The sequence below is a fragment of the Eptesicus fuscus genome, chromosome 8 (genome assembly GCF_027574615.1).
Source record: "Eptesicus fuscus isolate TK198812 chromosome 8, DD_ASM_mEF_20220401, whole genome shotgun sequence".
Classification (NCBI taxonomy): Eukaryota; Metazoa; Chordata; class Mammalia; order Chiroptera; family Vespertilionidae; genus Eptesicus; species Eptesicus fuscus.
In genome coordinates, this window is record NC_072480.1 from 61,419,971 (window position 1) to 61,432,427 (window position 12,457).

The 12,457-nt window shown below is 41.3% G+C and overlaps 1 protein-coding gene and 1 long non-coding RNA gene across 2 annotated transcripts in view; one reads left to right on the forward strand and one right to left on the reverse strand.

Moving 5' to 3' along the window:
* UGGT2 (UDP-glucose glycoprotein glucosyltransferase 2) overlaps positions 1 to 12,457 on the reverse strand; it is a 164,830-nt gene that overhangs the window by 85,544 nt on the left and 66,829 nt on the right. Inside the window, exon 16 of the mRNA XM_054719890.1 lies at positions 7,520 to 7,651. Coding sequence (XP_054575865.1) covers positions 7,520 to 7,651 — 132 coding nt within the window. The remainder of the gene's footprint in view (positions 1 to 7,519; positions 7,652 to 12,457) is intronic.
* LOC129149955 (uncharacterized) overlaps positions 7,599 to 12,457 on the forward strand; it is a 32,582-nt gene continuing 27,723 nt past the window's right edge. Inside the window, exon 1 of the long non-coding RNA XR_008556762.1 lies at positions 7,599 to 7,616. This is a non-coding gene — a long non-coding RNA (uncharacterized LOC129149955). The remainder of the gene's footprint in view (positions 7,617 to 12,457) is intronic.

A 12,457-nucleotide genomic window follows, 5' to 3' on the forward strand; every position in this document is an offset into this window, starting at 1 on the left:
GAGGGGTACATTAAAAACAGGTGTGATTATAGTACACAGAGGTGCAAAGAGTGTATAATCAATTCTATCTAGTAAGAAGATTCATGACAATATGATCAGATGTTCTTATTTAAAAAAGAACACAGTATCAACAATGGAAGAAGGTGGGGGAGCATGCACTGGGAATGATGGGTCGGGGGCTACTGCAGTAGCATGGGAAAGAAAAAGCAAGGGCCAGAACAAAAATCAGTAGTAATGGGCCAGGTGAGAATGAGGCAGTTTCTAAAATATTTAGTGGGCAGAACTGGATCTACTGTTTCAGAGAATATGAGAGGAAATATGTAGTTTAGGATGGCATAGGTGTCCTGGGAGAATGATGATACTACCCTCTAGATAAGGCAAAAAAAGAAAAAGGTTTGGGGTAACAAAGAAGATCATGGGCTTGGTTATAGGTTATTGTGATTTAAGATGCTCATGGGCAATCAATCCACGAGGCAGTTGCATATCTGGGTATGGACCTCAAGAAAGATGTCCCTGCTAGAAATACAGGCTCTCTTCTGATTTACTCTATCATTTCCAATTAGGCAAGCTGTTCATTACAAAAGTTTTAACTACCAAAAATAAGCCAATGACACTAAATTTTATACTTTTAACCCACACCTATTTCCTGAGCTACAGACACATATATCTAATCATTTATTTCATATTTACTCTGGAAATCTCACAGGCACCTTAACTTCAATATGTGAAACACAGTATTTCTGACCTTATTTCCCATTTGGTTTTCCCTCCACCCCTTTCCACCTTGGCAATGGCATCACAACCCTTCTATAGTTAGTTGCTTAACTGAACCCTGGGAGTAGACCTTGACAATTTCTCATCTCTCCATTACCTACTCAATCCAGCAGCAGGTCTGGGATCGTACTTCCTAACTCAATTGTGCCCATTTTTCTCTGCCTCTACTTCCAAAAGTCTCAAGTTTATCTCTCATTTTGAACTCCTACCTACATGTTTCCTAATCTGTCTCACCACATATAATTTTACTCCCCAATGATTCATTCTCAACAATGGAGAATGTTTTGTTGTTGTTGTTTTTAAAAAGCATTATCACTGTCACTTAATATCTTTTCAGTTTTTTCAGTTTCCAAGGTCTTGTATTGTTGAGTCCAAATTAAATATTGTTCACAAGGCCCTGTGCAATCAGGCCAGGTGCCTACTTCTCCAGCCTTGTCTTAGGAAATTTCCTCCAGTGCCTACATAACACAAACTTGCTATCTGTACAGCAGCAACACCAATTTCTCTTAGTTTCTTCACAACTCAGGACCTCCTAACATTTCCCCCTGAATGTTCATCTACTAGTACTATCACTTCCTGTTTTCTTTCATCCAATTCTTTGTTCTACTTCAGGACTCATCTTAAATGCCACTGCTTCAGAGAAGGATTCCTATTCCCATTCCAGAGCCCTTCTCTTTCATTCTGCTGTGTACCTATGGGCCTCTTCCCATGAAGACTCATGTCCATCAATACAGGGATTTTCTTATGCTATTTCTGTGATGCTTTCCTTTCCTTTGTTTTATTTGTTCTTTCTGACTCTTCTAAATTGAGTCTCTAATTGTTTACCTTTCATTCTTGTTTTTCACTTTTTTGTCTCAGTACCATTACATTTTTATTTTATTTTGAATTTTCAAGAGATCTTTGTTGGACTCTATTCTTCAACCTCCTGTGCCTTGAACATTATAAGTACTCAATAAATATTTGTCAAAAATACAGATAAAGTTTGGATTGGCTAGAGAGAGAAAATTACACGAATATGAGTTTATGGAATAAAGGCCTAAACTCATTTATTTGCTTTGTGATGTAGGAGTCAGAATGATTTCCTAGGCATGTAGAGTAAAGTGGAAAAGGGTTTGATGGGACTGATAAATATTTAGAGTAATTTTGGGATAGTGTTCACAAAACCAGAGGTCCTATGAAGGGGAGCATCAAAGGCACAAGTTCAGTTTAGAGAAAGAGGCAGGAACGACTACAGAAGGGCATTCTTGGGGCTGATGTGTACAAGGGAAGGTGGTGGTTTGTTAATTGCTATTTTTGCAAGGAGAATTATGAATTGGTTATTTGATCAATCTATGAAGTGAGTAAAAATGTGGAGTAATTCTTAAAGCAAATAAAAGTTAAGAAATGAAAAGGCAATCATAGTATTTGACTTACTAACAAGAAACATTTAAAAAGTCACACACACTCTAAATATTCACTTAACCAAAATGTGTTAACAACAGATCTCTTCACCAGCTGGTATGCACTGCACAGGCCTATGAATTCTTAATGGACTGAAATGCTTCTGTACTAGTGGCACAGTGGTTTCCCCCATGAGAACCCTCTGACCTCTTTCCCAGACCCTCCCTGTCAACACGTTTCAGCCACTACAGGAAACTGGCTCCTACATCAGCCCTGGTTGATTCTTTCTGATTGGTTTCATTTGATTTTGAAGCTACAACAGTTTTTAGGTATTTTAAGTAATACCACTGGACTAAGGGGAGACTAAGTGAAGTCAGGGAGGTAGAAAAGATCTCAATCCTCAATTATGATAACAAAAACTCAGCAAATAATATCTAAAACTTAAGCTATGCTGCACAACTTGAGAAATACAAAAGAATAAGAAGACAAGATCCCTATTCTTGAAGTACCTACAGTCTAGCTGAAAGTTAAATTTATATCCACATAGGACATGGTAATATTGGTTTGTGCATACCAATATGTAAGGATAACATCGTGTTATTCAGGTATTTTTATGGCAACCCATAAGCAGTATATTTTGGCTATGTAATATTATCTCAGCTTAAGTGCATTAATCTCACAGCATATACTGCGTAGAATAATCAAATAAATACGTTTTCTTCTATATGCAAGTTAGGTTATAAACAATATTTTTAAACTTTAATAAATATATTAAATAAAATCAAGTAAGTACCTTAAATATTTCCTATCTAGATATTCATAGGAATGCATTTTATTTCAATACACTTAATATCCTCAGGAACGCAAGCATTAACAAAAGGCTTTAAATGCTATAATTAATTTGAACCAGAAGAGGTTCCTTAAGAAACAGAGCATATACAACAATTTAGTGAAAAATCAAGTAAGTGTTTCCCAATTAACAAAAAAAGGTCAAATTAACCAGAAAAAGAAATTTTTACTCTTGAATGAGAAATGATCCTTAGTATCAACATTGTGCATCTATCAGTCATGCTTAGGAGATATATTTGCACAAGTTTTAGTCCCTGTGGAATATAAGCATGAAAAGAAATTGTACTCTACCACTTAGTAACAAGAAGTAAAGAAACCACATCTATTAAAAAAAAAAAAGAAAAAAGAAAAGGAAGAAAAATGAAAACATAATGTGTAGGTATGGAAAACTTCCAGGACGCCTATAATTAACCCATTAAGCAGGCTGATATTAAAACCCAAATGTTGCAACCTTCTGCTTTCACCCTGTGCAAACAGATCCCTAATATATAAAATTTCACCGTGTTTCTATTCCATAAGCTTACATAATCATTACAGGAAATTTTTGTTCCTTCCCCTCCATGATTCAGAATAATGAAAGAATGCTCATAAAAAAGAATTCTTTCTCAATTTTACATAATGCCATAAAAAACTTTACTAAAAGAGATGCTTCTACATAACTTGGCTCTAAAAGAAAGTTCATGTCTTTTAGGTGTGTTTTTAATTATATGAAAACATAGTAATGGGGAAAAACCAATAAAACACTTTCTCATTTCAAAAACAACTATTTGCGCCCGGCTGGCATGGCTCAGTGGTTGAGTGTTGACCTATGAACTAGGAGGTCATGGTCCAATTCCCGGTCAGGGCATATGCCCAGGTTGTGGGCTCTATCCCCACCCAGTATGGGGTGTGTTGGAATCAGCAGATCAATGATTCTCTCTCATCATTGATGTTTCTCTCTCTCTCTCCTTCTCTGAAATCAATAAAAATATTTTTTTTTAAAAATAACTATTTGGAAAACTATTCTTATACTAGTATAACTAAAGAAAAGAAAAATCCATAATTCCTACCGCACTGTCTTTTCAATCACATTGAGACCACCAATCCTTTGGCTTCTTGACTTCATGTCCTATTCTACGCAGTCTGTACCCCACAGATTGTACTTGTGGGCCATTCTGGGCAAATGTTATACCCAATTTATGAAACTTCAAACTTAGAGTAGTTTATCCAATTACCTTCCTTTGCTCAGTTATTTTGGACTTTCTTTAAAACTGAGATTGATGCCCCTGAAACTTATGGTAAGCTTAAGCATCATGGCAATTCTTTTACATGGTTTTACTCTAGACCCTTTCGTAGTCTCCAGAGCAGCAATTTCTAAAACATCATAGCTCTCTTAAAGTTCCATCACTACCACACACACCCTCACTTTCAGATGGCCTTTTCTCCTCATTAATTCATTCAACAGATATTTACTGATTACACATTATGTTCTGCTCACTAGACATTGGGCCTACAACATCCAATAAGATACATGATTCCTGATCTCATGGACCTCAGTCTATTGAGAAGTCAAGGTACTGAACAATCTATATATATATAAAAGCCTACGCGACCATTACGGCTGAACTACCAGAATGACAGGTGGCTATGATGCGCACTGACGACATGGGGCAGATGCTCAACACAGGAGCTGTCCCATGGTGGTCAGTGCGCTCCCACAGGCAACCTCCTGTGGCCAGCCAATCTCCCCCAGTCCTTCCCCACGGCTGGCCAGTCAACCTCCTGCGGTCCCTCCCCTGGTCAGTCCATCCCCTCCACCAGCTGGCCAATCTCCCACGGTTCCTCCCCCGGGCTGGCCAACTCCCACGGTCCCACTTCCTGTCCCTCCCGCTGGCCAGCACCCCAATCAGCCCGCCCCCAATTGGCCCAGCCCCAATTGGGACTTGGCGAGATGTCCCCGATTGGCCCTGATTGCTGGCCAGGCCTAGGGACCTCACCTGTGCACAAATTCATGCACCGAGCCTCCTGTTATAGTTAGCACTAGAGGCCTGGTGCACGAATTCGTGCACATTGAAAGGAAATTAATTAGAAGAAATATTTTAGAGGCCAGGAAGGGACCATAGGAGGGCTCCAGGGCATGTCTGGCCCATCTCGCCCAGTCCCAATCGGGGCCAATCAGGGCCATCTCGCCCAGTCCCGATTGGGGCCGATCGGGACCATGGGAGGTTGGCCGGCCAGGGAAGGACTGCGGAGAGGGCTACAGGGTGTGTCCATCCTGTCTTGCTCACTCCCAATCGGCTGGACCCCAGCAGCAAGCTAGTCTACTGGTCCGAGCATCTACCCCTGGTGGTCAGTGTGCATCATAGCGACTGGTCGAATGAATGGTCGGACACTTAGCATATTAGGCTTTTATTATATAAGATTACACAGGAGTGTAAGGTACTATTTTAGCATATAATAGAGCAACTTAATCTGATTTCAAGGATTTAAAAACACTTCCCTGAAGTTTTTCCATAAGTGTTACTTTTCCCCTCATGTAATATTACAGCCAAGAGCTAATATGAGCTGGAGAAGAGGGAGGGAGTATCTACAAATATGGAGAAAACACGTATGTGAAATCCCTCTGATGAGAAGGTGGTGACCCAGCCTATCTAATAAAAGAGCAATATGCAAATTAACCATCACTCCGCTACACCCACAAGCCATGTCCACCAGCCAATTAGAGCAAGTATGCAAATTAACCCCAACCAAGATGGCTGTGGCCACAGAGAGCAGGAGGGAGGCTTGGGTTTCCCTGGCAATGGAGGTAGCCAAGCTTTTCGCACACCCTGGCAGGCTGAGGCCTCCACTCAAGGGTACAAAGTTTCAATTATAGAAGGTAAATCAATTCCAACAGAAATGGCGACAGCCACTGAGCTGGAAGAGCAGGAGGCTAGGGTTGCCCCGGGCGATGGAGGAAGCCAAGCTTCTGCAGCCCTGGCCGGCTCAGGCCTTCACTCCAGGCTACAAAGTTTCAATTGTAAAAGATACATAAATTCCAACAGAAATGGCTGCCACCACAGAGCGAGCAGGAGGCTTGGCTCCGCTCCAGGCTACAAAGTTTCAATTGTAGAAGATAAATAAATTCCAGATACCAGGGCCTCTGCTTGGGTCGCCGGGGGGCATGGCCGGCCTGCAAACTACCACAGGCCCCTCGCCCAAGCTGCCCCACGCCCCAAGGGAACCCCCACCCTGATCCGGGACACGCTTCAGGGCAAACTAGCTGGCCCCCACCCATGCACCAGGCCTCTATCCTATCTAATAAAAGAATAATATGCAGATTGACCATCACTCCAACACACAAGATGGCTGCCCCCATGTGGTCAAAGATCCTGCCCCCCAGGTGGACACAAGATGGCCACCACAAGATGGCCAGCAGGGGAGGGCAGTTAGGAGGGACCAGGCCTGCAAGGGAGGGCAGTTGTGGGCGATCAGGCAAGAAGGGGAGGGTAGTTGGGAGGCACCAGGCCTGCAAGGGAGGGCAGTTGAGAGGGACCAGGCCTGCAAGGGAGGGCAGTTGGGGGCGATCAACCCTGCAGGGGAGGGGCAGTTAGGGGTGACCAGGCCGGCAGAGGAGGGAAGTTGGGGGCAAAGAGGCTGGCAGGGGAGCAGTTAGACATCAATCAGGCTGGCAGGGGAGTGGTTAGGGGGTGATCAAGCTGACAGGCAGAAGCGGTTAGGGGCAATCAGGAAGGCAGGCAGGAGAGCAGTTGGGAGCCAGCAGTCCTGGATTGTGAGAGGGATGTCCGACTGGCCGTTTAGGGATCGGGCCTATACGGTCAGTCGGACATCCCTCGAGGGATCCCCGATTGGAGAGGGTGCAGGCTGGGCTGAGGGACACACACCCCACCCCCTGTGCACGAATTTTGTGCACCGGGCCTGTAGTTCTTGATATAATAAACTTGAAATAATGCCAGCATGGTTGAATCAGAAAAAGCAAGAAAGAGAGTAGGAAATGAGACTGAAGAATTATAAAAAGGGGCCAAATTTAGCAGGACCTCTACAATGCTAGTGATTCTGTACTTTACCATTACTATTGAGGAATTTTACATATAAGAGTGTCAAAATCAGATCTTTTTTTTTAAGAAACACTTATAAAATAAAAAAACCCATTGAGAAATGTTGAGAACCATATGAGCATTAGAAATAGAACCCCAATGATGCTTTTCTGAAGTCTGATTCTTATCCTAATGTTTATCTAAAAAGCCAGCTTTATTTCTTCCTAAGAAAGCACAAATTATATCCTTTAAAATTCTATGCTTAAGTTTTCTCCCCTGTAAATCTTTAGATCTATCCTTTTTTTGGTACTTTTCAAAAAGTCAAATTGTGGAAATGTAAATACTGTACACAACATGTGTCATTCAAAGGTCTAAAATTTCCCTTCTTTTTGAGGGACTAAAATCCAAATCGTGAGTTATTTATATTAAGATAATTTATTCATAAGATTTTAATAAAAGGGTCTTGGATCATAGTTTTGAAAACTTAAAAACCAAATTACCTTTCTTTTATTATCATATCTAGAATCAATTCCCAAAATATCCAAAATATTAGCATGAGGAAATTTATCTTGGAGAACACTCTTCACATTATCCACTGTGAGTATATTTTGATTCTTCACTTTTTGGTACATCTGTGGAAATAAAGATATTATAATTAATTTTCATTTCCCTTAGCATGCATATACATTTCTATATTAAATATATTTTATATTTTGTAAGTTCTAAATATACTATATACATATGAATACTCACCTATGCATACAGGTATATTAATCATTCTAACCATACAATATATCATCTTGAAATATAAACGGTTTTGTGGAATTCTATAGCTTTCACAAATAACATAACAAATTTGTTATGTTCCATCTTGACCACTGATTATTAATAAAATGGTTACCTTATTTAAAAAGACACGTATAAAATATTTTAAATGACTAGTTTCAGAATGCTTTCTTTTCATTTCTAATTGCTCTTAAGTAAATACTATGATTAGATTTTCTCTGCACTTCCATTCTCCCCACAGTCTCAAACATCTAAATGCACTTGTGTAATGTAAGCTGTTACTTCTTTATTATTATTTTTTTGTTTCATTTCTCCTTTCATTATAGATCCTCTACTATGACCAGACACTGTTCTAGGCATGGGGCAAAGGACAGTTTTGCATAGAGAGAGATGTCATCTTTGAGCAGATGACTTAGCCAAGACATACTAGTAAATATGAACAGTGAGCTAACAAGACATTCTGGGGAATACACAATACTATATACAGATGATGTATTACAGAAATGCACTTGAAACCTATATAATTTTATTAACCAATGTTACCCCAATAAATAATTTATTTTCCAAAAAGACATTCTGGGGAAAGAAACTTCCAAGCAGAAGGAACTAGTAAGCACAAATACCATTAGGTAGCATATTGATAGACCAATTAAGAACATCCATTTTAGTCCCAACTCAAATAAATACTGCCAAAGACAATCTCACATTATGGCTGACAGAATCCCCATGTTATTTCTCATAATGAAGAATTAGAATTCTTATTTGTTTTCCTTTTATCACTGTAAACTTTGTAACCTATTCCTTTAGGAAGCACAGGTCTGTAATTAGATCACAGTTTAGTTGTCTGAGTATCTCAATTTATGGGTATTTTCTCCTCATATCAAAGCAGAACATACTATAATTCTAATAACTAAAAAAAAAAAAAAAGGTGAAAAGTTCAGGCTTCAGAGTAAAACATAAATAGGAATTAAAAAATAAGATTTTTGAATGAAGCAAAAATTACATATGAAAAGTCTTTGAGACTAATCATTTTACTAATCAATTATGTTAAAATATTAGATATTCCTAAGTATCTAAGGTAGCCAGAATGTCTTGCATAAGCTACTTAGATACATAACAAGTCCATCTTCTTTTATATTTTTTAAAAATTCAAAACTGTCATGTAACTTGGTAAGCAAAATAAAAGTATATATATTATGAGGCATCTCTATAATAAAGAGCCAGGGTGTAACGACTGATCAGGATCAAAGGCTGACCAACCGGAAGTCAGCGCTGGGTTGCCATGGTGACCCAGCACTGCCTACTGAGGCTGCAGGCCCAGTGACCCAGCAGTGACTGCTGAGGGGGCTTTGAATCAGGCCCGGAAAGAGACCTGAAGAGAGAAGCAGGGGCTGATCTGCAGCGTCTGAAGTAGCTTTTGATTAGCACTTGCCTCTCTTTTTCCCTCAGAGCCTGGCCAGCAGCCCTGTGTACATTTCTCTTCAGGCCTCCACTGGGGCTGCTGATCAGCCCCACCTTTCTGATCGGGCCCCGTTGATAGGCCCAGAGACGCTGACTGGCATAGAAACTGGCCAATCAGAACACCAATCGGGAAGTCAGTCCTGCAGTGAGTGCTGAGTTGCCATGGGGACCCAGTGCTGACTACTGAAGCTGCAGGCCCAGAGACCCAGCAGTGACTGCTGAGGGGGCTGTGAATCAGGCTCGGGAAGAGAGCTGAAGAGAGGAGCAGGGGCTGATCTGTAGCGTCTGTAGTAGCTTTTGACCAGCACTTGCCTCTCTCTTTCCCTCTGAGCCTGGCCAGCAGCCCTGCATCCATTTCTCTCCAGGCCTCCACTGGGGCTGCTGATCAGCCCCGCCTTTCTGATCAGGCCCTGTTGATAGAACCAATCAGAACCAAATCTGGGTCAACTGTGAGGAGCCAATGGCTGCCTAGGAGGTGGAGCTTTTGACACTGACTGGCATAGAAACTGACCAATTAGAACCAAATTGGCCAGCAGAGGAGGGCAGTTGGAGGTGAGATCAAGCCGGCAGGGAGGCCAGTTGGGGGCAACCAGGCCAGCAAGGGGAGGGCAGTTGGGGGCAAGATCAGACCAGCAGGGGAGGGCCACTGGGGGCAAGATCAGGTCGGCAGGGGAGGGCCATTGGGGGCGAGATCAGGACAGCAGGGGAGGGCAGTTGGGGGCAACCAGGCTGGCAGGGGAGGGCAGTTGGGGGTGAGATCAGGTTGGCAGGATAGGGCAGTTGGGGGTGAAATCAGGCCAGCAAGGGAGGGCAGTTAGGGGTGATCAGGCAGGCAGGTGAGCGGTTAGGGCGATCAGGCAGGCAGGTGAGCGGTTAGGAGCCAGTGGTCTCAGATTGCGAGAGGGATGTCCAACTGCCACATTTTGTGCACCGGGCCACTAGTAAATAATAAAATGGACAATCCCCATGAACAAACCACATAACCCAGGAAATGGAACATCATCAGTGCTGCTAAAGTATACCTTCCCTCCCAATCCCATCTTGCTCTGCTCCCCAGATGCAAGCATCCTCTAATTTGTATTCACCATTCTCTTACCTTTTAAGTGCTAGATTTTTACCTGAATGTATTCCCATGCACTATAGTTTTCTTTGCTTTTGAACTTCAAAATGTATAGCAATATGTTAGCCTTCTATAATGTCATTATGCTTCTAACAAATGTGCTGTTGCATATCATATTCCCTTATCTGAACAGGCCAAATTTTACCCATCTCTTTTACTACTGATACATATCTGTACTCACACACACACAGACATATATACGTATACAAAAATGAATATATATATATATATATGTGTGTGTGTGTGTGTGTGTGTGTGTATATATATATATATATATATATATATGTATATATATGTATATATACATATATATATATATATATTTTCCTGTTTGTTGCTATTGCAGATGATTCTGCTAAGAATACTTTCCTATGGCACAGATAAAAGAATTTATCGTGTGTGTGTGTGTGTGTGTGTGTGTGTATATCCAAAGAGCATGCAAATGTAACTTAAAATTTTGAAATACTAACAGATTGTTTTTCGATGTGGTTGGGCCAATTCATATTCTTACAGGCAGTGTAACAGTGTAAAGGCATTCCCACTGCTCTACATTCTCAACATAAATTGCCAGATTTCTTAATTACTGCCAAATTATAAGGTATAAAATAATATCTCAGGGTAGTCTTTATTTTTCCTATTTCTGAAATAATTACCTTGTTTATTTACCATTAATTGTAATAAATATTTACTTACTGCTTTGATTTCAATAAATTTTAATTTATCATTAATGTATCCTCTTGTATTTTAAATAATCTTTTATGTATTTCTTCTCTTGGGTTGTTTTGTCTTTTTCTTTTCCTTTTTTTTTTTTTTTGCCTTTTCTATATTTTATTTGTATCTGTCATTAAATTCCCATCCTTATTCAGGTCCTCATTTTATTCATCCTGGACTATTTCACAATCACTTAATGCCAGTTTCTCTTTTTTCCTTTACACTTATTATAGTTTTCTTTTTAAACAATTAATCCTATCTAATAAAAGAGTAATATGCAAATTGACCATCACTACAACACACAAGATGGCTGCCCCCATGTCGTCAAAGATGGCTGCCCCCATGTGGACACACAAGGTGGCCACCACAAGATGGTCAGCAGGGGAGGGCAGTTGGGAGGGACCAGGCCTGCAAGGGAGGACAGTTGTGGGCGATCAGGCCAGCAGGGAAGGTCAGTTAGGTGTGACTAGGCCGGCAGAGGAGGGAAGTTGGGGGTGACTGGGCCTGCAGGGAAGGGAAGTTGGGGGGGACTCAGGCCTGCAGAGGAGAGCAGTTGGGGGTGACCAGGCCTGCAGGGGAGAGCAGTTAGGGGTGACCAGGCCTGCAGGGGAGGGCAGTTAGGGTCAAACAGGCTGGCAGGGGAGCAGTTAGGCATCAATCAGGCTGGCAGGGGAGTGGTTAGGGGGTGATCAGGCTGGCAGGCAGAAGCAGTTAGGGGCAATCAGGAAGGCAGGCAGGCCAGCAGTTGGGAGCCGGCAGTCCTGGATTGTGAGAGGGATGTCTGACTGCCCATTTAGGCCCGATCCTTCCAGGCAGTCGGACATCACATGAGGGGTCCCAGATTGAAGAGGGTGCAGGCTGGGCTGAGGGACACACCTCACCCCCCCCGACCCCCCCATGCATGAATTTCATGCACCGGGCCTCTAGTTAAATATAATTCATTTACATGGAGGCATGTTAGTCACATGACCCTCTACTCCAAAGTGCTTCTTGTTGAAATCTTGAAACAATGAAGATGCTGGAGAAGCATTTTTAATCCCTATTCTTATTTTCAGTCTTACTAGAAGTTGGGGACAGCTTCATTTAAACTCAGAATTATGAAAAAGCTGTAACTTGATTAAAACAGAGACTTCTTTTTTTTTTGTCAGGTACAGAAGGAGGTCTTTGAAAATTCTGTCACATTTTACTAAATCCATAAAGGTTAAGCTGAAGTAAACTTTTCATACTATCAGTTTTAAATATTCTGAAAGGTGACTTTCTTTCCAAAACTTCTTTCTTAATGAGTTCTTTATTAATCACTATAGAAGGTCCATCCTTATCCCAACAAATAGACTTCAACTGAACACTTTTAAATATTTTC